Consider the following 27,503-nt stretch of genomic DNA (forward strand, 5'->3'; position numbering starts at 1 on the left):
GAACCAAACTGCCCAGTAACCCCCGATTTAATCCAAGCCTAATCACTGGACAAATTAGAATGACCAATTAAGCTACCAATCAGTATGCCTTTGGTCTGTGGGAGGAACCCAGAACATCTGGAGGAAGCCCCTGTGGTCACAGGGAGTCTATACATGCTTTGTTTTCTCTGTAACTGTAATAGTTTATTCTTCATTCTATTATTGATTTCCCTTGTACTACCTCGATGCACTGATGTAATGGATTGATTTGTATGGACAATATGCAAGGCAAGTTTTCCACTGCTCCTGGGTGCATGTGACTACAGCAAACCAATTTCCTGTGGCAGGACGCTTCCCTCCCCAACCATTTACTATCGTGTAAGAAAGAAGGAAACTAAGGGTAATAAAAAGATAAAGTCCTGGTAATTCCTTGGGCTGTTGAAACACATTCAGAAATTCATGTGAGTTAGCCATGCAGGTACTTAACTTTGATTGATACAGCCTCTAATCCCATCAAGGGCTGATTCAGCTGTTGGTTGAACCCAACCACTGTCAACACCCTGGCAACACATCCACCTTTAAAATGTACTTAGTCCTGTTTTTGTTTTATTTATGTTCTTTCTAATAAAAAATAAAATTTATGTTCTGTTTTTTTTTCTGAATGCTGTTGATGTGTTTATGCGATGTTAAGTGATGTGTTTATGTTTATGATGTGTTATGTGTTTGCCACCATCAGCTTTCTGTGTTTTCTTCTTTATTTTAGGAAGTTGTAGTAATTTTTAAATCCTGCACTGTACAGTTGCTGCAAAACAACACATTTCTCAACATATGTCAGTGATAAACAGTCAGGTTTTGAAGTAAGTTTTTCAATGGACCCGTGCATACATGCACTTGTGCACATGATAATGAACTCAACATTGTCTTTGACTTTACTCTCTCTGGGTTAAGAAAAAATTGCATTACCATCACTCATCCCTAACCTACACACTTCAATCGCCAGGCTCTCTCACCTGTTACCATAAGGTATAGGAGTAGAAGTAGGCCATTCAGCCCATCGAGTTTGCTTCCCCATTCAATCATGCGTTGATCCAATTCTTCCAGTCATCCCCACTCCTCTGCCTTCTCCCCATACCCTTCGATGCCCTGGCTAATCAAGAACCTATTTATCTCTGCCTTAAATGCACCCAGTGAATTGGCCTCCACAGCTGCTCATGGCAACAAATTCCACAGATTTACTACCCTCTGACTAAAGTAATTTCTCCTCATCTCAGTTCTAAATGGATGTCCTTCAATTCTGAAGTCATGCGCTCTTGTCCTAGACTCCCCTACTGTGAGAAATAACTTGTCATATCTAATCTGTTCAGGCCTTTTAACATTTGGACAAATTCTATGAGATCCTCCCCTCACTCTCCTGAACTCCAGTGAATACTGCCCAAGAGCTGCCAGACGTTCCTCATATGGTAACCCTTTCATTCCTGGAATCGTCTCTGAACCCTCTCCAATGTCAGTATATCCTTTCTAAAATAAGGAGCCCAAAACTCCACTCAGTACTCCAAGTGTGGTCTCATGAGTGTCTTACAGAGCCTCAACATCACATCCCTGCTCTTATATTCTATACCTCTAGAAATTAATGCCAACATTGCATTTGCCTTCTTCACCTCCAACTCAATGTGGAGGCTAATCTTTAGGATATCCTGTGCAAGGACTCCCAAGTCCCTTTGTATATTTGCTTTTTTAATTCTCTCCCCATCTAAATAACAGTCTGTCCATTTATTTCTTCCACCAAAGTGCATGACCATACACTTTCCAACATTATATTTCATTTGCCACTTCTTTGCCCATTCCCCTAAACTATTTAAGTTTCTCTGCAGGCTCTCTGTTTCCTCAACACTACCCGCTCCTCCACCTATCTTTGTATCATTGGCAAATTTAGCCACAAATCCATTAATCACATAGTCCAACTCATTGACATACATCGTAAAAAGCAGCGGTCCCAACACCGGCCCCCTGTAGAACTCTACTGGTAACTAGCAGCCAACCAAAATAGGATCCCTTTATTCTCATTCTCTGCTTTCTGCCAATCAGCCAATGCTCCACCCATGCTAGTAACTTCCTTGTAATTCCATGAGATCTTATCTTGCTAAGCAGCCTCGTTTGTGGGACCTTGTCAAAAGCCTTCTGAAAATCCAAGTACACCACATCTACTGCATCTCCTTTGTCTACCCTGTTTGTAAATACCTCAAAAAATTGCAGTGAGTTAGTCAGGCAAAATTTTCCTTTCAGGAAACCATGCCTGCTTTGGCCTATCTTGTTATGTTCCTCCAGGTATTCCATAATCTCGTCCCTAACATTCGATTCCAACAACTTCCCAACCACCAATGTCAGGGTAACAGATCTATAGTTTCCTTTCTGCTGTCTCCCACCCTTCATAAATGTCAATATATCCAATGAATATACAGGGAATTTAAACTCTTTCATTACATGTCAGCCTTTAGTAAGCTCTCTATTAAATGTGAGCTGCAATGAAATAAATTATTTGGGCATTATGGATCCAAATGGGTTAAAGAGGTTAGGTTACCCTAGGAATTGTTGTTACAACCCTCTTGTGTAGTCTTCAGAATGGCATTAATTCATCCACCTGGTAGGGTGTTGAAGGTAAGCAATCTTATTTTATATTCGCTTGGATTTTTATAAAAAATGCAGAACTATAATGTGAGTCAAAAAAGAGGAAAAAATAACCTTCAAGAAAAAATTGGCAGCAAGAGGGAGCACGGGAAAAGCCATCCCCACCATTGAACATCTACAGGGAGTGCTGCCTCAAGCAAGCAACACTCATCATCAATGTCCCCAGTTATCTAGGCCACGCTCAGTTCTCATTGCTGCCATTAGGGATGAGGTACAGGGGTCTCAGGTTCCACATCACCAAGTTCAGGAACAGTTATTACCCTTCAGTGTGGATAATTTCACTCACCGCAACACTGAACACAACCTATCAAGGACTCTACAATTCAGGTTCTCAGCCCTATATATTTATTAATTATTATTAGTGAGGTTTCTCAACGTTTTATAGCTGGGAGTGGTAGTGAGGAGAAGCTCCTGTTACCCATTAAATGCCCCCAATGGCATACATCTCAAATAGCCTCTGATAACCAAATCCAGCTCCTGGCCTTCATGTGTGGCTTAGCTACCAAGCCTGGTGGAACTGTTTCTACTGACAGGAGAAGGGGCAATGGTGGGCCATTGATGCCTTAAAACCAGTTGCTTCAGGCAGATGGAGCTCATCAGCTGCGGTTGGGAACTCACTGAAGAAAAGAGAAATTCTGATCTCAAACCTCTGCTGCCTTGTGTTCTACCCACTTATGGGGAAGGCTGCAGGAGTAAACTGAGAGGGAAAAATCTGGAGCTGGAGTTCCTAAGGCAGCCGTATGTTGAGTTCCACACTGAGTAGCAACCCCTGCGATGTGGCTGATGCTAAACTGTGTTGGTCTCTGCCCTTCCTTTCGGTTCATCAGATGTGGGCAAGGGAAAGCTTGCTACACGGGCAATAGCTCGCTCTTCATACCATACTGCCCAGGCTTGCATATCTAGACAGCTAGGACTCAACATCCATGGTCGATGCTGACAGACGGAGGCTCATCTCATAATTATTTGTGTTCTTTTTTATGTTTGCACAGTTGGCCCTTTCTACAAAGTCTGTGTTTGTGTGTAGTTCTTCACCTATTGTGTTTTTTTTTTGTTCTACCACAAATGCCTGCAAGATAATGAATCTCAGGTAACATACATGCAATCGGCATTTCAATAATAAATTTAGACCATCAAACAGAGGAGCAGAGTTAGGCCATACGGCCCATTGAATCTGTTCTGTCATTCTACCACAACCCTGTTCTCCTGCCTTCTCTCCATAACCTTTAAACTTCAAAAGAAAAATGACAAAGTTGTATGCACAGAAGCTCTGTGATATTAAGATAGTGATACTGCAGTTCCCAAATTCAAAGCATTTGTACACTCCAAACATACTTGAAATAAAAGAGCTGCAACCATTTCAAAGCTGCCATCACCATCATTTATTAAGTACTCAGTTTATTTTTACTAAAAAAATTAAGAATACTCATACAAAATATATATTTCCCTTTGAAAGATATGCAAGATAAATAAACCCCAATATACACAAGATTCCTTAAGGTGCCCATCAGTAGAAAGAAAAATATTTGCAATTTAGTTATTAAATACATTTACAACATCTATAATTTCACAGCATCATAGTATCACCCAGAAACCAAAAGAGAAATATAAATGAAAGTGCCTCATCAATCATTGACAGTCTGCGAAGTAGTGCTTTAGAAAATGAGAGGAACCATTCTGCAGGTGTTTAGTACCTGGGTAAGTCCTATTGTTTCACAGAAACGAATCTATGGATCCTCCATTCACCTGTGAATGTTCAGTCGTAACCGTAAGGTACAATTGCAGAAGAATCATTTTGCTTCTGACCCTCAGTTTAAGAGAAGCTTCACCCACCAGCTCATGGAACAGAGCTGTTAAGGACACACACACACTCTTCCACGCTGTGCCTAGGCTTTCAAGGGATCGGTTTCAGGTACATTTGTAACAGTCTTGCGTCGGCACAAGTACACCGTTATCACAATAATTATGCTGAGAAGCAGCAGTGCTCCGAGTCCGATCAAGGCAAGCATACCAAAGCCATACTCTAGATGGGAACAGAACAGGAAAGAAGGATGAAATAATTGTGAGAAAAAGAAATACGCAGAACTCTGGCATTCAAACAGCAACAAAATATGGGAGATAGACACAATTAATCCTTTCATAAATGAGCAGAGATTGTCATCTCAGATTCCAGTGACAGGATATTGCCTGGAATACTAACTTTAATGAATCATCTGTATGTTCAGAACTCTAGCTATCTGTGGCAAAATTAACCCAATGAAAAGCTGCTAATTATTTAAATAATGTGCACAGGAGTCACTTTCGTGCATACATCCATTGATCATTAGATCAATGGCTCTGCTTTGTTAGCATGTTCCTGTTGCTCTTACTACAAAAGCACTGACTATTTACTAGGCTTCTTCAGCATCACCCCTCAGCGTCCTAGATTAGCAAGGTCATAAGGTCAGAACAGACTTGATGGCCCAAATGGCCTAATTCTGCTCCTGTATTTTATAAGGCAACGGTGAGCAGTTTGGGCCCATTATTTAATAAAGGATGTGTTGGCATTGGACAGGGTCCAGAGGAGGTTGGGAAGAATAATCCCAGGAATGAAAGGGTTAACATATGAGGGGCATTTTATGGTTGTATTGTACTCACAGGTGTTTGAAAAATGAGGAGGGATCTCATTGAGACCTATTGAATATTGAAAGGCCTGGATAGAGTGAATGTGGAGAGGATGTTTCCTATAGTGGGGGCGTCTAGGACCAGAGAGCACTGCCTCATAATCAAGGGACTCACCTTTATAAAAGAGGTGAAGAGAACTTTCTTTAGCCAGAGGTTGGTGGATCTGTGGAATCCATTGTCACAGATGGTTGTGGAGGCCATGTCATTGGGTATAGCAGAGATTGATATGTTCTTGACTAATAATGGCATCAAAGGTCAGGGAAAGAAGTCAGGAGAGTGAGGTTGGTAGGAATAATAAATCACCCATGACAGAATGGCTGAATGACCAAATTCTATCCTTTGTCTTATGGTCCTAATGAGAATGCTCCTATTTACATGTTAACCTTCAAGTCACGCTACATCTTCCTGAGGAGAAATATTACTGTTTGCTCAGTATCACTGGGTTTCAATCATGGAACTCTTTACCACTGTAAGTGCCTCAAGTACTGGTGCAATTCAAAGAGATGGCACTGCACTGGCCACTCAAGGATAAATTTACAGATTCACTGAAGAGTTGGTCTTATGAGTGGTGCCAATGTTCCAAATAAGGTGTAATATAAGATTGGCTCTTTAAGAGCAACATATTTTCTGGAGAAGTAATACATGGTTTGGTTGGTATCTAAATGTGTTGTGAAATGATCCTTCTTGAAGGGCCACCAATCACCTCTTTCCAAATCATTCGATCATTTGGTAACTGAGAAAATTACTGGGCACTGAAACTGGCCTTATTTAAACTAAATAATCTGTTGTGCAGAAGATTATATTTGTTTAAGCATGTTATTTTTCTAAATTATGCACAGCACTGATTCTTGCGGGTGAGTGACAACTCACATTCTCAGTTTTATTTATATTTGCATAGTTTGTCTTCTTTTGCATATTGGTTGTTGTGAGTCCTTGTCTGTTTATGTATTGTTTTTGATTAAAATTCCATTGTATTCTTTTTTCCTTTAAATGCCTGCAGGAAAATGAATCTCAAGGTAGTATATGGTAATATATACATATTTTATTATACATTTAGTTTGAACTTTGAAAATCTTAAAACACTCGAGAGAAGTTCTGGTTTTGCTGACCTGGACTCTTTAAAGTCCATAGGGCTGTTCAGGGGTGTCTCTGTTCATGGAGACCTGCACTGTGCAGAATACAACCATCATGCCTGCACTGGATCTTTGAGAGACCTCCTCAGTAAATCAGTGCCACAGGGTGGTGTGGCAGTTAACATAATGCTATTACAGTGCCAGCAACCCAGGTTCAGCTCCCTGGCTGTCTGGAAGGAGCTGGTCCCTTCTCTCTGTGACTGCGTGGGCTCCAGTTTTCTCCCACATTCCTGGTGCAAAGGGTAGTAGGTTAATTGGTCTCATACACCACCCTCTGCCTATAATTCTGCCTCATCTCTGTTCTAAAGGGACATCCTTGTATTCCTCCACTAGGCTCCTCCACTATAGGGAACATCCTCTCCATGTCCACTCTATCTAGGCCTTTCAATATTCAATAGATTTCAATAAGATCTCCCCTCATTTTTCTGAACTCCAATGAGTACAGGCTCAGAGTCATTTAATACTTCTGGAAACTTCCACTGTAAGTGCTATATCATATTTAGTTTAGGATGCAAAATCTCAAAGAAGGAAATACCTGTAGTGAAGCTTTTGTTGGCGTGTATGCATTTGTCAAGACTTTTTTGGCCTTCCTTGTATGGTAATCTGATATGAGGCTGAATGGAGAAGCAGTAACTGTAAGCTGGCTCAATTTCCATCACTATCACTTGACCTTTTACAGTTTCCTTTTTCTGTTAAGAGAAAAAATGTAACATTAATGTGAACAGAAAGTTGCCTTCCTTTTCCCCATATGTTTCTGATGGTAGTCATGGTATTTCTGCCCCCTCATTGTCTTGGCTACAATTCACCTTTTGCTTTCACTTTCATGTGGTCCTCTCTGATTTCTCCCTCTCCGTTATCTCCGTTAGGGACCAACATCCAAGCAATTTCATGGTATTCAATCTTCTCTACACCTCTTTTCTTGTAAGGACTCTTTGCCATTTTCACAGCTTCTTCAGCACAGTTGTACTTGTTCTGATGATAACACGATCTACTTCAGAATGTGTATGGGACCAGCCTGCCATCCTACTCCATAATTTGCCACTTCCTACATTCCTTTGTTCACATTTTTTTGTCTATGTTCTCACTCTCTAACTCTTTCTATTGACTAGATAACCTTGGATGTAGCTTATCTCCATGGTCACCTTGGTTTTACCTTATCAGAGTCATCCCTCCTCTCCCAACATCCCAGCAACAATGAAGCTTCTGAACCTTCCAACCCAGTCCTGAGGAAAGGTCTTTGACCTGAAATGGTAGTCCTGTTTCTCTATCCTGGTTGCAATTTGACATGTGGAGTGTTTCCAGCATTTTCTATTGTTTCAGATTTCCAACATTTGCAGCTGTTTTGATGTTCATTTTCCATAGTGATGCTTTCAAGATGTTTTCCTTCTTCATTAGGTAGGGTTTGCACTACACCTTAGTACACTGGGCTTTAAACCGTTCTACTTTAATTCTATTCTACTTCCCAAATTTCTATTATTGTCCCATCTCCATCCACCCAGAATAAGAATAGAATTCCACTTCTCTTCACCTTCCACCCCACTACATTGAGATACCACCTCCAAACATAACTTTGCCTCCTCCTCCCCCTCAACATTCTGAATGAATAGCTCCCTCCACAAATCCACATTCACTCTTGCATCCCCACCAAAACTCACTTTCCAAGCAACCATTCCCAATCTGTTCTGTATCGAGTACTGAAAAAAAATGACAAGGACGCTGCTGGGACTAGAGGAAGTGAGTTTCAGGGAAAAACTGAATAGCCTTGGACTTTATTCCCTGGAGTGTTGGAAATTTTATAGAGGTTCACAAAATTCCGAAGGGTACAGATAGAGTAAATGCAAGCAGAGTTTCCCCTCCTCAGTTTGGGTGAAACTAGGTCATGGCTGAAAGTAAAAAGTGAAATATTTAAGGGGAACCTGGGAGAAAACCTCTTCACTCAGAGGGTGGTGCAAGGATAGAAGGGCTGCCAGAGGAAGTGGTAGGTGCGTATTAAATTAAAACATTTAAGAGAAAATTGAATAAGCAAATGGGTAGAAGGGTTATGGAGGGCTATGATCCAGGAGCGGGTCAATGGGATGGACAGAATAACAGTTTGGCATGGACTAAGTGAGCTGAAAGGCCTGTTTCTGTACTGTAGTGCTATATAGCCTTTTGCATTGTTCCAATGAATGGCAGGAACCATTCTGCACGTGTTTAGCACCTGTGTAAGTCCTATTGTTTCACAGAAACAAATCTATCGATCCTCCATTCACCTGAGAATGTTCAGCCGTAACCGTAAGGTACAAATGCAGAAGGATCATTTTGCTTCCAACCCTCAGTTCAGGAAAAGCCTCACTTGCCAGCTCATGGAACAGAGCTGTCAAAAAGACACACTCTTCTCATCTTGCACCTTGGCAAGTGGCAGACTTGGTGGACCTCGCATTAACTGAACAAATTCCAATAACCAGCCTTTCCAATTCTCTGTTTACCCTTCTGTTCCAACGCTCCATTTTACTTCAGATTCCTAGCAACTGCTCTGTCTTCTCTTTCAGCATTGCTATTCCTTCTACCTTTGATGTTTTTATTTTATTTAGAGATACAGTATGATAATAGGCCCTTCAGGGCCAATGAGATTGCGCTGCCCAATTACGCCCATGTGGCCAATTAACCTATTAGCTCATATGTCTTTGGGATGTGGGCGGAAACCAGAGCACCCGGAAGAAACCCACATGGTCACAGGGAGAATGTACAAGCCTATTACAGACAGTGGCGAGAATTGAACCCAGTTCACCGACGCTGTAGAGGCGTTACGCTAACCACTACACTACCTTCTTTATTTACATATCCCACAGGCAGATTCCAGTTCTTCTAACCTTCAACACCTGTTCATAGCTGACATTAGTCTGGGCCATCCATTTTCCCTCGTTTTCCATCCTATCGTAGATATTCTCTTTGTTCTTTCCATCTCTGCAACAAAGCAGGTTCATTTTCCACTTTTGCTGGTCCTGACCTGATTTGATTATCATATTATTCTCTCTGCCTGTCTTGCTAAGAATGTCTAGCGGATGTGTTTTCTCAGCTACTTATATTGTTTTGTTCTCAGTGTAGCCCTGGAAGATTTTATTTTAAAATTAAAAGAAACTTAACACACACCTTGCCACTTGTACCGTCCTTCCAATAAACCATTCTGTATTCAAGTTCAGATCCATAGATATCCCGGAGTGTTTTTCGAGTGTTATTTGGAAATTTGATGTAGGTTATTGGATCTGTTATTGTCAGCTGAATTTTAGTTTCATTCTTTTTGGTGATGTTGAACGTGGCTTGTCCAATCTGAGCTAGAATAAAAATAAAGACCATAAGACATAGGAACAGAATTTGGTCATCCAGCCCATGGCCAATTTATTATCCCACAACCCCATTCCCCTATTTTCTCCCCATAACTGATGCTCTTACCGTCAATCTCCACGTTAAATATACTCAGTGACCTGCTATCCACAGCTGCCTGTGGCAATGGATTCCATAGATTCACCACCCTCTGGCTAAAGAAATTCCTCCTCACCTCCGTCGTAAAGGGACATCCTTCTATTCTGAAGCTCTGCCATCTGACCATAAGATATAGGAGCAGAATTAGGCCATTAGGCCCATTGAGTCTGTCCTGCCATTTCATCATGGCTGATTAATTTACCCCCTCAGCCCCAATCTCCTGCCTTCTCTCTGTAACTCTTCATGCCCTGACTAAAAATTAATATATCAACCCCTGCTTTAAATATACCCAATGACTTAGGTTCCACAGATGCCTGTGGCAATGAATTCCACAGATTCACCACCCCCTGGCAAAAGAAATTCTGCCTCAGCTCCATTTTAAATGGGTGTCCCTCTATTCTGAGACAGTGCCCTCTGGTCTAAGAAATCCCTACCATAGGAAACAACCTCTCTACAGCCAACTTATTAAATAGCTTTCTAATAGAATATTCTTGGTTTTATTTCATGACATTAAATATTATATCATATTTGGACAATATTATACATTTAATGTAACAGATACAATACAGATATCAGGACCATTTTCTAATTTACTCTATTTTCCTTTTCTTTCTTAAAATGTCTGAAACCCGGGCCATCTGTCACCTGTGACTCAGTTGTATGTACTTACACCTCCAATTTATGGCTTCAAAGCCGTGCGCTAAAAACCTGAATGACAAATTCCAGAGTTCATAATTCATGCAATTCTATTATTGTTATTTATTGAGATATTGTGCAGAAGAGCCTTTCTAGCCCTCTGAGAACCAGCAACCTCCGATTTAACCATAGGCTAATCACCGGGCCACTTACAATGACCAATTAATCTACCAACTGGTACGTCTTTGGAGTGTGGGGGGAAACCGGAGCACCTGGAGGAAGCCCACACATTTCATGGGAAGCATAGAGAGATGTCTCACACACAACATTGAAGTTTGACCCTGCGCTCTGATGCTCTGAGCTGTAATAGCATCGCATCAACTGCTATGCTACCCTGTCGTTATTGGATTGGATGCAATTCCTCACTTCTGTTCTGTATTGTGTAAAGTTGAAAGCTGTTAATATTTTTATCACTGCCTTCTGTGGGATCTTATGTAATAGAATGATTGGGCATTCAGCCCTCAAGCCTGTTCTGGCATCTGTTTCAGCCTTAGCTTCAAAGTGGACAATTTTGCTTCAAATTGGTCACCTACTGTAGTCTGCTCAAATGTATTTCCTCATAATACAGCTTTCACAGTGAATACAAGTGATGACAGCTATTGCCGAAAGCATCTGAGAACCGAAATAAGACAATAAGGCATAGAAGCAGAATTAGTCCATTTGGCCCATTGTCAGTACTCCCATTCCACCATTATCCCTCTGAACCCCATTTCCCTGCCTTCTCCCCATAACCTCTGATAACACTACTGACCAAGAACCTATCAACCTCTGCTTTAAATACTGTCTAACCAATGACTCGGACTCCACTGCCATCTGCAGAGGTGAATTCCACAGTCACCTGGCTAAAGGAATTCCCCCTCATACTGTTTTCACAGTGAATGTAGGTGATGGTAGTTATTGTTGAAAGCATTCAAGAATGGATATGTTTCAAGAATGTTAGCAAGACTTACTATCCTTCAAAAGCTGGATTTTGGGAGATCTGGCAAAAGGAGGTTCTTCTATTCCCCCTGTGTTGTCGGTATTGTAGGATTGCACCTCTGCAGAATAGCTGGCATTTACGTCCTGCATCAGGCTGGTTAGATCACAGCTCGTGGCTGTAACCATGGTACATTCAGGCTTTTTCTTCCAGTCAGAATTCGTGCTGGGAAAAAGGATTAATTCAATATTAAAGTGAAGGTAAGCATTGGTTCCCACCTCAATCAAAATTTAATATCAGTTTATTGTTCAAAGTACGCATCTCCCTCATTTAAGAAAAGATCAACAGAGCGTACAGTCTACAGAAACCAGTCTCTGGAATCTGAGGATTTCTGCTATTGGATACCGAAGATGAATCTATAGTCTTAGAAAAGTACAGCACAGAAACTGGCGCTTCGTCCCATCTAAACTGTGCCGAGCCATTTAAATTGCCTTCTTCCTTTGACCTGCACCTGGACCATAGCCCTCCATACCGCTAAATTCATGTACCTATCCAAATCTCTACTGAGCATTGAAATCAAGCTCACGTACAGCACTATGCACTGGCAGCTTGTTCCATACTCTCATGAGTGAAGAAGTTTCACCTCATGTTCCCCTTAAACTCTTGATATTTCACCCTTAACCTATGACCTCTAGTTGTAGTCCCACCTTTCAGCCTTATTTACATCTTTCCAAAACTGCACACAAAACTCCAAATTAGGTCTCGCCAATGTTTTATACAACTTCAACATAACATCTTGTACTCAATACACTGATTTATGAAGGGCTTTCTTTACGACCCTATCAAACCGTCACACCACTTTCAATAAATTATTTACCTGCCTTCCCTTTGTTCTACCGCACACCTTGGTGCCCTACCGTTCACTGTGCAAGACCTGCTCTGCTTGGTCCTACATCTTGTGTTAACCTCCATCTTTCAGCCCAGTTCTAATCTTCCTACCTAATCCTCTTCCACACACCCGACATTTCTTCTGTCACTCTCTCCCGAGTACAAGCTGCAGAAGGTGTACTTGTATACTTCTTGCTCTCACACCCATCTCTCAACGGCGAAACTCATGGCCAGAGAAATACAGTGCAGAATTAGGGCCTTCCGACCACATATTCCTGTTGACTATCAAACACCCATTTATAATGATCTTATGTTACTCCCAGTTTTTATTGTCATCACGCTCTCATCAAACTCCCAAGTTGAAGTTTATTGCCATTTCAGCCACGTATATGTATACAGCCAAACGAAACAATGTACCTCCAGACCAGGTGCACGACGCAGAATGAATAGCTCACACACAATACAAAGCAACATTACCACAAATAAATTAACAAATAATAAGGTGCATTTACACACAAGTTATAAAGCAAATAGTGTAATGCTACTGCCACTTCGTACGTGGCAGGTCTTGGGTGGTGGCAGAATGCTCAGTGGTCTTACAGCCTGGGGGAAGAAACCGTTCCCCATCCCAACTGTCCTTCTTCTAATCCAATGGTGCCTCCAGTCTGATGGTGGGGGGAGGGTCATAGAGATTGTTGGACAGATGCAAAGCTCTCACCCACATACACGGGACGATTTATCGAAGTGAATGGGACTACCTACTCAGACGTTGTCGGGACGTGGGAGGAAGCTGGAGCGAGCAGAGACAGCACGTGCAGTAACTGATGGGGGAAATGTCAAACTCCATATGGACACGAATCCCAAGGTCAGGCTGGACCTGGGTCTCTGGCGCTGTGAGGCAGCTCTGCTAACTGTGCTGCTCCGGAGCGGGCGGGTTAATACCAAAGCTCAAAGTAAGATTTATTATCAGATTCATACATGTCACCATATACAACCCTGTGAATTTTTTTCCTGTGGGCTTACTCAGCAAATCTATAGAATCGTAACTGTAAACAGGATTGATGAACAACAAACATAAGAATATAGGAATAGGAGCAAGAGTAGGCCATCCGGCCCATCGAGCCTACCCTGTCATTCAATAAGATCAAGGCTGATCTGGCCATGGACTCATCTCCACCTACCTGCCTCTTCCCCATAACCCTTAATTCCTCTACTGTGAAAAACTCTATCTAGCCTTGTCTTAAATATATTTACTGAGGTAGCCTCCACTGCTTCATTGGGCAGAGAATTCCACTGATTCTCCACTCGTTGGGAAAAGCAGTTCCTCCTCATCATCCTAAATCTACTCCCCTAAAACTTGAGGCTACGACTCCTAGTTCTTGTCTCACCTACCAGTGGAATCAACTTTCCTGCCTCTATCCTTCAAAATTCTTCATCAAAACTGAAAACGAGAGATAACTTAGGTACGGAGAAGACTAGGATGGATGATGGCTGGAATAGAGGGATTTTTTTCCTGCAAGTGTGAAATGATGAGGCAACTACATTCAGTGGCCACTTTATTAGGTACACCTGTACACCTGCTTGTTAATACAAGTATCAATTCAGCCAAACATGTGGCAGCAACTCAGTGCATAAAAGCATGCAGACATGGTCAAGAGGTTCAGCTGTTGTTCAGACCAAACATCAGACTGGGGAAGAAGTATTGTGGCGACCCATTTCCTGGCACATCCGAACCGGCTCACAATTAGATAGCCTACGGGGGTTTGCGAGCACAGAGCTTTGGAGCCTCTGCGCCATGGGGGGCAGGTTGAGGGAGGCTTAAAGTGAGGCTGAAGATTTCGAATAAAGTTTTTCCTTCGACTGCAGTTACCGACTCCGTGTCGTAATTTTAGCGCTGCATGTAGCACACCGCTACAGTATGAACTTAGTGATTTTGACCGTGGAATGGTTGTTGGTGGTTTGAGTATCTGAGAAATGGCCGATCTACTGGGATATTCATGTACAACCATCGCCCTAGAGTTTACAGGGAATGGTGCAAAAAATATATATCAAAGGCATCCAGTGAGTGGGAATTATATATGTGTGAAAATGCCTTGTTGATGAGAGAGGTCAGAGGAGAATGGCCAGACTGGTTCAAGGCGACAGTAACTCAAATAACCATGTTTCAACAGTGATGTGCAGTAGAGCAGCTACATATCAAACCTTGAAGTGGATGGGCTACAGCAGCAGAAGACAATGAACATACACTCCGTGGCCACTTTATTAAGCACGGGAGGTACCTAATAAAGTGGCAACAGAGTGTAGATCAGCTTAGCGAGATTTGTCAGTGTAATGTGATGCTAATGTTGTATAGTTCGTGTGATGTCATATAGCCTGTGTAATTTGTACAGTCTGCATAGAGAATCTGTGCAACGTATACTCTGCGTAGTTCTGCAGATTCTGGCTTACTGAGACCCGCGCAGCAGTTAGATTGTACAGAGAAAAGTGAAAAGTGGGTGGCAGGCAAAAAGCATGTGTTATCCAAAGTAAAAGCATTCATTGCAGAGACTGCGGTTTGCATCACGCCCAGTTTTGGGCCTCATTGGAAAGATCAGGAAGTAACAGACAGTGGTCAGTGGGAGAGCGTGTCAGACTATGTAGCACATCACAGGGACAATTTTAGCCACCCTTCACTTGCCACGAGAGTGGCAGTACACAAACATTCCCCTTATTCCACCACCACCCTGTCCTGTCTTCTCTGCTACTCTGACTAACAACTAGCAAAAAGCACAGAATAACAGCTCTTTTCCTCTTTTGCAAGCAACACAAGTTAGTTCTTGAAGGGTCCCAAGCCCGAAGTCTTATTTCTCTTTCTGACCCACAGAGTCAGCTCTTCAGTTTTCAGATTTCCGGTAGCTGCAGGTTTTTCTTCATTTACTCTTTCATAATGTTGCAGTAGAGCTATAAATAATATTTAGGTCAAACATAACCTATGAGGAGCATTCAGTGGTTCTGGGCTGGTTTTCATTGGAGTTTAGAAGGATTGGGGAGGGGGAACTCTCATTGACACCTATGAAATATTGAAAGGCCTAGATAGAGTGGACATGAAAAGGATGTTTCCAATAGTAGGGGAGTCCAGGACCAGAGGGCACAGCCTCAGAATAGAAGGACATCCCTCTAGAAACAAGATGAGGACTCCAGAGCTTGGTGAATCTGTAGAATTTATTGCCTCAGATGGCTGTGGAGGCCAAGTCGTTGGTTGCATTTAAAGTGGATGTTGCTAAGTTCTTGATTAGTAAGGGTGTCAAAGGTTATTGGGATAAGGCAGGAAAATGACATTGAGAGGTAAATTAAATCAGTCATGACTGAATGGTGAAAACATTCCCCATTCCCTCTCTCACCTCATCTCCTTACCTACCCATCACTTCTCTCTGGAGCTCCTTCCCCTTTCCTTCCACAGTCTTCTGTCCTCACCCATCAGGTTCCGCCTTCTCCAGCCCTTTCTCTCTTTCACTAATAAACTTCCCAGCTCTTTCCTTTGCCCCTCCCCCTCTCCCAGCTTCACCTATCACCCACACTTTGTAGTTATTCCTCCCCTCCTCCTACCTTCTTGCCCTGACTTCTCCTATTACTTCCCAGTCCTGATGAAGGGTCTCAGCCCAAAACGTTAACTGTTTACTCGTTTCCATAGATGCTCTCTGGCCTGCTGAGTTCCTTTAGCATTTTGTGTGTGTTGCTGAGAATGGTGAAGCAGACTTGACAGGATGAATGGCCTACGTCTTATGATCATACGAATCTTCTCTTATTGATTTTGATCTAGCATTGTATCCCTCTACTCTCCCCCCCACCCCCAGCTTAAGCTTATCTGGCCTCCCCTTAAATAATTCTGTGCTTTACTCTCTATCATACTTCCAGATTCACATCGCTGTTTCACTAGTTCACTTTTGGTGTGCATCATTTTTTTTGGATTTGCTTTATTATTGCCATATTTACCAAGAAATGCTTGGTTTGTCTTGCATATTGTTCATATAGATTAGATCATTACAGTGTGCATTGAGGTAGAACGACGTAAAACTCTAACGATGCAGAATAAAGAGTGAAAGTTCCAGAGGAAGTGCAGCGCAGGTAATTGATAGAATGTAAGATCACAACGAGGCAAACAGTGAGGTCCAGAGTCCACTTTATTGTACAAGTGTTCCATTTCAGGCTCTTGTATCTTCTTAACCATATAACAATTATAGCACAGAAACAGGCCATCTCGGCCCTTCTAGTCTGTGCCGAACACTTACTCTCATCTAGTCCCACCTAGCCCATAACCCTCCATTCCTTTCCTGTCCATATACCTATCCAATTTTTTTTTAAATGACAAAATTGAACCTGCCTCTCCCACTTCTACAGGAAGCTAATTCCACACTGCTACCACTCTCTGAGTAAAGAAGTTCCCCCTAAACTTTTGCCCCCTAACTCTCAACTCATGTCCTCTTGTTTAAATCTCCCCTACTCTCAATGGAAAAAGCCTATCTATGTCAACCCTATCTATCCCCCTCAAAAGTTTAAATACCTCTATCAAGTCCCCCCTCAACCTTCTACACTCCAAAGAATAAAGACCTAACTTGTTCAACCTTTCTCTGTAACTTAGGTGCTGAAACCCAGGTTAACATTCTAGTAAATCTCCTCTGTACTCTCTCTATTTTGTTGACATCTTTCCTATAATTCGGTGACCAGAACTGTACACAATATTCCAAGTTTGGCCTCACCAATGCCTTGTACAATTTTAACATTACATCCCAACTCCTATACTCAATGCTCTGATTTATAAAGGCCAGCATACCAAAAGCTTTCTTCACCACCCTATCCACATGAGATTCCACCTTCAGGGAACTATGCACCATTATTCCTAGATCACTCTGTTCTACTGCATTCCTCAATGCCCTACCATTTACCATGTATGTCCTATTTTGATTAGTCCTACCAAAATGTAGCACCTCACACTTATCAGCATTAAACTCCATCTGCCATCTTTCAGCCCACTCTTCTAACTGGCCTAAATCTCTCTGCAAGCTTTGAAAACCTACTTCATTATCCATAAAGCCACCTATCTTAGTGCCATCTTACCGATAGGAGGGGGAGAAGAGAGTATGTCTGGGGTGGCTGGGGTCTCTAGTTAAGCTGGCTGATTCACTAAGGTAGAGAAAGATCCATTTTGCACTTCCCTAAAAGAGGAAATACTGTAGGCAAAGAAAGACCTAGTTCTTACTGACAGCTAATTCTTCATTTTTGTGGTATCATTCAGGTAATTTTATTCTGCAAGTTTGGAGGTAACAAGAGGATCTCTGATCTCTGTTAAGATGGTGGGAAGATTGGGAGAGCGCGGCTGTCTGAGAAATGGAGGAGATGCAAACTCTTGCTGCTTCTGTATCATAATGAAAATCAACTATGACTTCTGGTGTGTGATTATTAAAAATTTTTTGAAAAATCATTGCGTAAAGTTAACAGGAGGAACACTATCACACTGTCTTGTGAATAGAGGCGTCATAGTAAATTTCATAATATATACGATCAATAAGCGAGGTTTCCTGCACTTTTCCATGGATGCTGCCTGACCTGCTGAGTTCCTCCAACATTTTGTGTGGGTTGTCTTGGAGAGCTGGCTAGATTTTCTAATGCTCTGGAAGAGGGCAAGTTTCAAGTGAAGTAACTTCTAATGGCCTAATTCTGCTCCTATGTCTTATGGTCTTAAGGTGCTTCTTAGATGTGTTTCTTCAGCTGATTGCAATGACAGGCAATTACTTATTGACTGCAAGGCCGTGAGAAGGAAATACACATCAATATTATCTCTCCTAATCTCTTTAAAAGCAATTAATGAAAAATGACATTTATTATCGAAAGTTTTCTCATCCCTAGGGGCTCTGTCGGTGAAGTTTGACAGTTCTGAAGTGAAGCTCATGCCTTCAGAAGTTCAAGGAGTTGCTTTGAGAAACTTCCTTTTAAGAGAGTAGAGGGAAGTCAAAAGTGAATAGGATTTGCACAGGCAGAGCAGATGTGGAGATGTTTCTGAAAAGGGAAACTGGTCAATCATTGGAGTAGTCAAGCCAGGAAGTAACTAAGTCATGGACGATGTTTTTGTAGGTACACTTACAATGAGAAACGCATTTAATTCCTGGTACACATTTGGAGTAATGTGAACCGTTTTGGACACCTCCCCTCCACCCCAGTCTAAGCAAGATGTGCTGGCAAAGACAAGAGTCCACAGGGGGTTTACAACAATGATCCTGGGAATGTAAGGTTCAGCATACAAGGAGTGTTTGATGGTTCTGGGCTAATACCCACTGGACTTTAGAAGAATGGGGCGGGGAGGGGGTTGAAATCTCATTGAAACCTACCAAATATTGAAAAGCTTATATAGAGTGGAAACAGAGAGGATGTTTCTAATAGCGGGAGAGTCTAGGGCCAGAGGGCACAGACTCAGAATAAAGAGACATCCATTTACAGAGATGGGGAGAAATTTATTTGGCTAGATTTGTGAATCTGTGGAATTCTGTAGAAGCCAAGTCATTGGGTTTATTTAAAGTGGAGTTTGAAAGGTTCCCGATTAGTGAGGGCATTAAAGGTTATGGGGAGAAGGCAGGAGAAGTGGGTTGAGATGGACAACAAATCAGTTGTGGTCGAACAGTGGAGCACACTTGATGAGCTGAATGCCCTATGTGTTATAGTTTTATTGTAATCAATAATGATGAACTGATCTCCACTAAACAGTTACCAATATTTCCATCCCATCATGCCATAAGGAAACAGAGAACTTTTTATGAAGTTACTTTTAAAATTAGCTGTGAGTTGAAGATTCCACAAAAGAGTTGATTCAATCACAGACGTAACTAACCCAAGGACAGAACTTACTTATCTGCTTTCTCCACAGAGTTACTGTGGTATGCCGTTACACAAATTTCTACAGATAACTGGTCACTAAAATAGGAATTTCTCAAGGTCCTGCTAAGCTCAGAAATCTTCCAACTCAAAAATCTTCTGTAAAAAATGGGAGCAGTTTTAATTAAATTAACCAACGCATGGACACACAGTTGGTGAACTCTCTACTAGGAACCTTCTCTACCTAATGAAGCGTCCTACGTGCTGAAGCCCATCCACTTCAGGTATTGATGTGTTGAGCATTCAGAGATGCTCTTCCGCACACCACTGTTGGAACGCTTGATTACTTGAGTTACTGTCACTCTCCTGTCAGCTTGAACCTGTCTGGCCATTCTCCTTTGACCTCTCATTAACAAGGCACTTTCACCCATAAAACTGCTGCTCTCTGGGGGTTTTTTTTGTGCTTTTCGTAGCCCCAGACACTATTGTGTATGAAAATCCAAAGAGCTCAGCAGTTTCGGAGATAATCAAACCACCCTGTCTGGCACCAACAATCACTGCACAGTCAAAGCCACATTTCTTCCCCAGTCTGATGTTTGGTCTGAACAACTGAACATCTTGACCATACCTGCATGCTTTTATGCACTGAGATGCTGCCATGTGATTGGCTGATTAGATATTTGCATTAATGAGCAGGTGTACATTGTAAAAGGATCTAGTATTTTCCCAGCATATATATAACAAATAAACTCTTCTTGAGCTTCCAGCTGAGTACAGGTATCAATTTTAACTATCATTTTGATGACAAACTCTGCCATATTTATCAGGGATGATGCCTAGGTGGTGTCTAGTCCAGTGGTATATATACCTCCATTATCTGTCCCCCGATTGGTTAGTTCTCATCCAATCAGGTGTCCACTGTCCATCTTGTTTACAGTGGAATTCCTGTTCTTACTTAGAGCAAGACCTTCATCTTTGTTAAAAGGCTTTTTCTCTAGTTTTATTTTGATGGCTTCCTTCACCAAAGGCCATTGGCGCGGCACAGTAGACTTGTGCCGAAGTCAATCCTATGGCCATTTTAAATGCAGTGTTCTGCTACCGCCGATTTCTCTGGAAGTGTATCCGTTTGGGTCACTCAGAGAAATTGGTTTTAAAACCTTACGTTTCTCCACCACACATTCTAAATGCCATGTCCTTGCCCGTTGGCTTCACCTGTGCCTGTCACTGTATGCATTGGACAACCTGCACTGTCGTTTGTTTTGGTTCCAGTCGGAAAACGTTTGGCCTGCCCCACAGGTCTGTCCGGTGAGTGGTGGTCTACCTTGGCTCACCAGCTGGGACACTGTCCTTGCTGGGATGGCCAGAGATCGTTGCCATGATCTTAGTGCTTTTTGATGTGCGGTCTCTGCCGAGTTCATTATTCGGAGATATCACACTCGTGCTCTTTATTGAAAAGGACTACTGCGTCAATCTAACATCAGCAGTTAATTTCAATCAACAATTGCTTGAAAACTATCTGAACTCTTTTTTCAGGATCTCATGAATGTTGCTGATTGTCCACAGTAACACTGTGCTGCCCATGGAAACATCTGCTCTGTATTGAGCTATTCAGACCTTTTCATTCCTGAAGGTTTGTTTCTATTAGCCCCTATTCAACTGATCTAGTTTCTGTTCCGGTTCGTTTAATAACAACAGGGGCTCTACTAAAAACACCTGTTTGTGAAGTAATCACTTATTGAAACTTGTTTCTTAATGGCCAGCTCACTGTGGGTGATTAAAGAAGTTTTTAAGAAGTCAGAGAATTGAGGACTGGCGCAAATGAGAAGTTGAATTGTGGAGTTCGTATTGAACGGCAGGAGAAGTCTGAGGGGCTGAGTGGTCTGCTCCTAGTTTCACAAGTTCTTATGAACTATCTCCCATACAATCTGCCTCATTGAGACCTTTCACCTTATTGTCTACCTGTGCTGCACTTCCTCTGGAGCTTTGACACTTCATTCTGCACGAGTTCAGTCTTATCGCCTTCTGCCTCAATGCACTGTGTAAAGGTTTGGTCTGTACGAACAGTGTGCAGGACAACTCACAATCTCAGTGCACGGTACTGTGCAAGAGCCTTAGGCACATATACGTACATAGCAAGGACTTTTGCACAACACTGTAGTAATTATATGTATCGCACCATACAGCTGCTACAAAAAAATTATGACATATGTAAGTGATGGTAAACCTGATTCTGATATGGGTCTCTATTGTAGACTGACAGTGGGAACGGGGCAGGGAGAAGGGAATCATGGTTGGCAAAATGGGAAGGGAGAGGGGAGGCAGTGGGAAGTACCAGAGAGACATTCTGTAATGAGCAAGGAACCAATTGTTTGGAATCAGATGACTTAGCCTGGTGCCTCAGGGCTAGGTTTCTGCCACCTCATGTCTGGCCCTGTCTCTGTTACCTGTACCACACCCTTCCCGTGATGCTCCGCCTTTGCTCCCATCAGGTTAACACACTTGCTCCCCACCTCACATCGACTGATACAGTACAGTACAAAAGTCCGAGACAGCCCAGCTATATACACACATGTGCCTAAGACTTTTGCACAGTACTGCATTTGCCAATTATTCACCAGTTCCAATCCCAAATGCAAGGAGAGATACTGCTCCAAGTATTTTCTTCTAGTTGCCAGACAGTTGAGAAAAATCACAATGGACAAGCCATACCATCCAGCTTGACATTATACTCCAATAATCTACTCTTTATTTCCAGCACAATCACAGGAACACTCTCAGGTAGAGAAAGGATATAAATGTGGGCTCAGGACCTCCTCAATAAAGTGGGACTCCCGGGAATCCTTTTCACATTTACCCATCAGCTCCAGAAAACACTTTATGATGGAAAAGGGCCGGTCTCGTACATCTACATAAACGCTACAAGGATTAAGGATCAACTTTATTCACTATATACCTTTGCATGCATTACGGATTTGCTGTGATGTGTTGGTCAGGGTGCAGCAAGCAGCAGAATAAAGAATTATATGAAGAGTAAAGTTAGAGGTTACAGCATGAATATTATGGATATGGAATAAAATATACTTAAATAAACAAGTACCAGCATGCATTTGCAATGTAAACAGCATTATAAAAAGTGATTTAAAGTGTTTACAGTAACTGGGTTACAAGCTGCAAAAAGCATCACTCTACAAAATTATTATTCTGCTCAAAGCCATTAGTGTCACGATTCCAGCACTAAACAATTTATTGACTCAACAGTTTTACTTGATGCAATAAAGCATATGACAAAGTTCGTGTAAAGCAATTAAACTCCAGTCTGAGTCATTTCATAGACATTAACCTCTGCAAAATAAATTCAATGGTTGCATAAATTATCAAACGCAACAAAAGCACATTCAGACTTTCAAAAGTGCTACTCTTGTGAAGACTGTTAACATTTTAGTATCAAATTTCCTGCTGCAAGGATTGAAAACACACTTGGAAGGGAGTTTTCCTAAATGGGAAAATTCCTAAATAAACTGCAATCTGTTGAAAATGCTTTGAAACCACTCCTCATTTAATCTCTGCCCCTTTGCTCACTGGTATTGCCACATTACACTCTGGGCTTTGGCTCTTGGTCCCAGCGTTTTAGTTGGAAAGCTGATCATGAAGGAAGACGGGGAAACAGAGTTTGGGGGATGGTGGGGGCCATTGGGTGGAGCTGCAGCTTAGACAGCGAGGAAGGATTACTTGGGGGGAAAAGAAGAGGTTTAATGAGAGGGGGAGGAAATTTAAAATGTGAGCGAGAAGCTTAAAGAAGGGATGAAGAGAAAAAGATTCATTTTATTTGTTACATGCACTTCAAAACAGCAAAATGTGTCATTTTGCAATACCAGACAATAGCGTCTGAATATGTGCTGGGAGCAGCCCACAAATGTCACCACACTTCCAGTGCCAACGTCGCATGCCCACAACGTACTCTCCCTAACCTGTATGTCTTTTGGAACATAGGAGGAAACTGGAGCACCTGGAGGAAATATCCACAATCACGGGGAGAACATACAAGCTCCTTTCAAACGCAAAGGGAATTGAACCCTGATCGCTGATTGCTGGTGCTGTTTGGCATTATGATAAGCACTTTGCTGACATGGCACCCATCTTACCCAAGGCAAGCGTTTTTTTCCAAACACAGAGCAGTTGGTGTCTATAATGTACTACCAGGGAGGTAAAAGAAGCCAACATGACAGCAAAGTTTAAGAAGCACTTAGACAGACAAATGAATAGGCAGGGAAGGGGGAGAGAGACGTCATGGGATTATGGGATTAGTCTGGACAGTCATCAGAGAAAGTGCCAATTCAGACATTGGTCGAAAGGTGCTGGTCTAAATATACGTTCTCGTTGACTTTGGCTGTTACTGTTCTTCTCTTTGCTGCCTTCAGGAAGGTGACACAGGAGCCTCAGGACTCACACCACCAGGTTCAGGAACAGTTACTACCCCTCAACCACCAGGCTCTTGAACCACAGGGGATAACTTCACTTGCCCCACTTGTGAACTGTTCCCACAATCCGTGGACTCACTTTCGAGGATTCTTCATCTCATGCTGGATATTTATTTCTTATTTATCTAATGTTACTATTTCTCTTTTGTATTTGCACAGTTTGTCTTTTGGGGGTGGCGTCTGATCAAACAGACAGGTGGGTGTAGCATTAGTGTTCAAAGAGGAAGACTCCACCCACCGATGAAAGTGTAATAGTAATCTTACAAGTGTTGTTGTGTAAACTCAGCACCCACTTCATCATTGTCTGATCCAGCTACTAATTTCAATGTATTGTTTGCACAAGACTATTTGTCCATTTGTAATTATTCCTTGAGGTTCAGGTGACCTTGGTTTTGACGTGTAGTGACTGCAGACTGAGTAGTTTCCCATTTATTTTGTAGATAAATTCCACTCCTGCAGGAGGTTTGGTGTTACATTACACCAAGAAAGGCTGAGAAAAGTTTTGGGACACTGACGCATTGTTTGAAGCCAGTCTTCCTTGAGCTAGGTTCTGTAGACCTGTGGCATGGGGTCACGCTGCCACGAAGCAAAGGTAAGATGGAGCAGAGTTTCTGTGTGTGGCCAAATTTGAAAAAGGCACCCCCACAGTCCCTCCTACTGGTGAGATCAATGGCTTTAATGAGTTTGGAAAAGGCCACGTTTAGTGGCTGGGGTTGCTTCCTGAATTTTCTTTGAGTTGCCGCACAGTTGAGAACAGTTAGAATGTACAAACCACATCAGACTACCAAAATGAACACTTCAAAGTTCAATGTTCAAAGCACGTATATGTCACCATATACTACCCTGAGATTGATTTTTTTGCGGGCATTCACAGCAGGACAAAGAGATACAAGAGAATCAGTGAAAAACTGCTCACAAAGAGTGATGACATCATCATAGAGCCTTGGCATTAAGCAGCATGGAGATGCCAACCAAGATGTCCGACTACCTAAGCTAGTTCCGTTTACATGGGAAGTCATTATCATCCAGATAGAGGAAACAGTTAAAGGATGTGCTCAAAATTTCCTTGAAGAAATGAATCTTCTCCACCAACTACTGGGAACCCTTGCTCTATAACTACTCAAAGTGGGGTACAGGTGTTTGGGATGGTATTGACAGCTTTGCCAGCATACAGAAACCCTGTGTAAATAGCAGAAAAGCACACCAACTCACAGAACACCCATCCATCTGTCCTATCAGGCACCTCTGCTCCAACCACAGCAGCATCCATTTTTACAATGGCCTCATCTGCTACTTCAGAAACCACTAACTAAGAAGTGCAGTAATTTATGCTTAATCCAAAGGCATTTCCAAAGTGAGTGCATTCTTGATCTCCTTAAATATTGAAGCCAGATAATACTTAACTAGCTTGCATCTTAAAGCTTCTTTTGAATTCATTTTTGGGTTTATTACCATGTTTCTTATATAATGGATACACTCTACAAGTAATATTATCTGTATGCATCTGCACTATTGAACAATTTCATTATTTTTATAGACTTCAATCAGCATTTTTCTATAGGGAATACAACTCCAGCTGTTCACATGATGCAATACCTCCCACCATTACACAAAACTTCTTCTCCACCCCTCCATATCCTTTCTGTAATTTTGAGCCAATAAACTGTACACTGCTCTGTGCAAAAAGCAAGAATTACTTACTTTTCGATTTAATTATTTAAAAAAGTGAAATTTGGTGCATAGCAGTTAGGAGAGCGCGTTACAGTGCCAGCGGCCACCAGTCAAGGTTCGATTCCTATCAGGGTTTATACGCTCTCCCAGGACCACGTGGGTTTCCTCCGAGTGCTCCAGTTTCCTCCCACATTCCAAAATACTTGCAGTTAGGGTTAATGGGTCGTGGGCATGCCACTGACACCAGAAGCATGGCAACACTGGTGGGCTGCCCCCAGCACAATCCTCAGACTGTGTGGTGGTTGACGCAAATAATTTTCACAGTATGTTTTCATGTACAAATAAAAAATAAAGCTAATCTTTAAACCATTCAACACTTCAATTTTTCTTACACTCTCTGCAGCCTGCTGAGAACTGCTTAGACAATCCCTTATTTGACTCTAGTGATTGTACTACGACTACAGAACAGGAGGAGGCTATTTAGCTATCTAGCCTATGCCTGCTCATAGAGCAATGAGATTCCCTGCTAATTTTCCCTTTATCCTAGGACTCTCCAACCTTTATTATGCCAAGGAGCAATACCATTAAGCAAGAGGTCCAAGGACCCCAGGATGGGAACCCCTGCTCTTACCTATTCTCTCCACAGTTGTATCAATTCTATCACCACCTACACTAGGTGCAATCTACAGTGGGCAAATAATTAACCAGTCTGCACATCCGTGAGATGTGAGAAGAGACCAGAGCAGCCAAGAGAAATGCATGTGGTCACAGGGAGAACATACAAACTCCACACAGACAGCATTGAACCTGACACCAGTAATAAAATTATTACCCCGTACCTAAATGAAAATCCAAGAAAATTACATCGGTCACATTATAACCATATATAACCATATAACAATCACAGCACGGAAACAGGCCATCTTGGCCCTCCTAGTCCGTGCTGAACTCTTAATCTCACCTAGTTCCACCTACCCGCACTCAGCCCATAACCCTCCACTCCTTTCCTGTCCGTATACCTATCCAATTTTACCTTAAATGACACAACTGAACTGGCCTCTACTACTTCTACAGGAAGCTCATTCCACACAGCTATCACTCTCTGAGTAAAGAAATACCCCCTCGTGTTTCCCTTAAACTTCTGCCCCCTAACTCTCAAATCATGTCCTCTAGTTTGAATCTCCCTACTCTCAATGGAAACAGCCTGTTCACGTCAACTCTATCTATCCCTCTCAAAATTTTAAATACCTCGATCAAATCCCCCCTCAACCTTCTACGCTCCAATATTTGTTCATTTTGTGCCATGTTGTATTAGGTGGACAATCATAGAATTTCCATGACTATGTTTGTTCCTGGCAAATTTCTCTGCAGAAGTGTCTTGCCATTGCCTTCTTCTGGGCCGTGCCTTTACAAAGGCAGGTGACTCCTACTCTTCAGAGATTGCCTGTCTGGCGGCAGTGGTCACATAAGCAGAACACGTGATATGCACTGGCTGCTCATACGACCACCCACCACCTGCTCCCATGGTTTCACCTGACCCTGATTGGGGTCTAAGCAGGTACTACACCTTGCCCAAGAGTGGCCTGCAAGGTAGTGGAGGAATGGAGAGGCTTAGGCCTCCTTTGTCTCCACCCTGACCATATTATGTTTGTTTATTCCTCCTGTTTCTTCTGTAACGAATGCAATAAAATTGTGCAGGCTCAACATTCCCTAATTTAGTTTTTGTTTCTGGATACCGACCTGTTACTTCTTTAGATAGAGATTTCATTACATTTCCTACCAATGATGTTGAATGTAAGTAATTTGTAGCTCCCTGGACTTGTTTTATTTCCTCATTTAAATGTAGCAGACAGAGCGACTATTGTTTGTCCCCTGGTCACATTCCCCTTTCTAATGGGTAACAGTCGCCATACTGTCTCAACCACAACACTATCGCCAACACGTCCGCTCAGTACGGATTAACTTTGGGCTGAGGCACAGATAAAATTGCAACTGCTCCAGTTAATCACAGTTTGAGGGTTACATTCAATCACGTTTGCCAAGAAACATTTCAATAACTGAAGCACAACTTGGAGGCAAGCTGGTCGCATT

The 27,503-nt window shown here is 42.2% G+C and overlaps 1 protein-coding gene across 1 annotated transcript in view; it reads right to left on the minus strand.

Annotated features, from left to right (window-relative positions):
* Positions 1-4,019: 4,019 nt before the first annotated feature.
* LOC132401764 (tissue factor-like) overlaps positions 4,020-27,503 on the minus strand; it is a 30,579-nt gene continuing 7,095 nt past the window's right edge. The window contains exons 3-6 of the mRNA XM_059983941.1: positions 11,567-11,757; positions 9,591-9,772; positions 6,994-7,147; positions 4,020-4,684 (exon numbers count right to left, since the gene is read on the minus strand). Of these exons, the coding sequence (XP_059839924.1) occupies positions 4,548-4,684; positions 6,994-7,147; positions 9,591-9,772; positions 11,567-11,757 (664 nt within the window). The 3' untranslated portion in view covers positions 4,020-4,547. The remainder of the gene's footprint in view (positions 4,685-6,993; positions 7,148-9,590; positions 9,773-11,566; positions 11,758-27,503) is intronic.

Source organism: Hypanus sabinus, chromosome 11 (assembly GCF_030144855.1).
Source record: "Hypanus sabinus isolate sHypSab1 chromosome 11, sHypSab1.hap1, whole genome shotgun sequence".
NCBI lineage: Eukaryota > Metazoa > Chordata > Chondrichthyes > Myliobatiformes > Dasyatidae > Hypanus > Hypanus sabinus.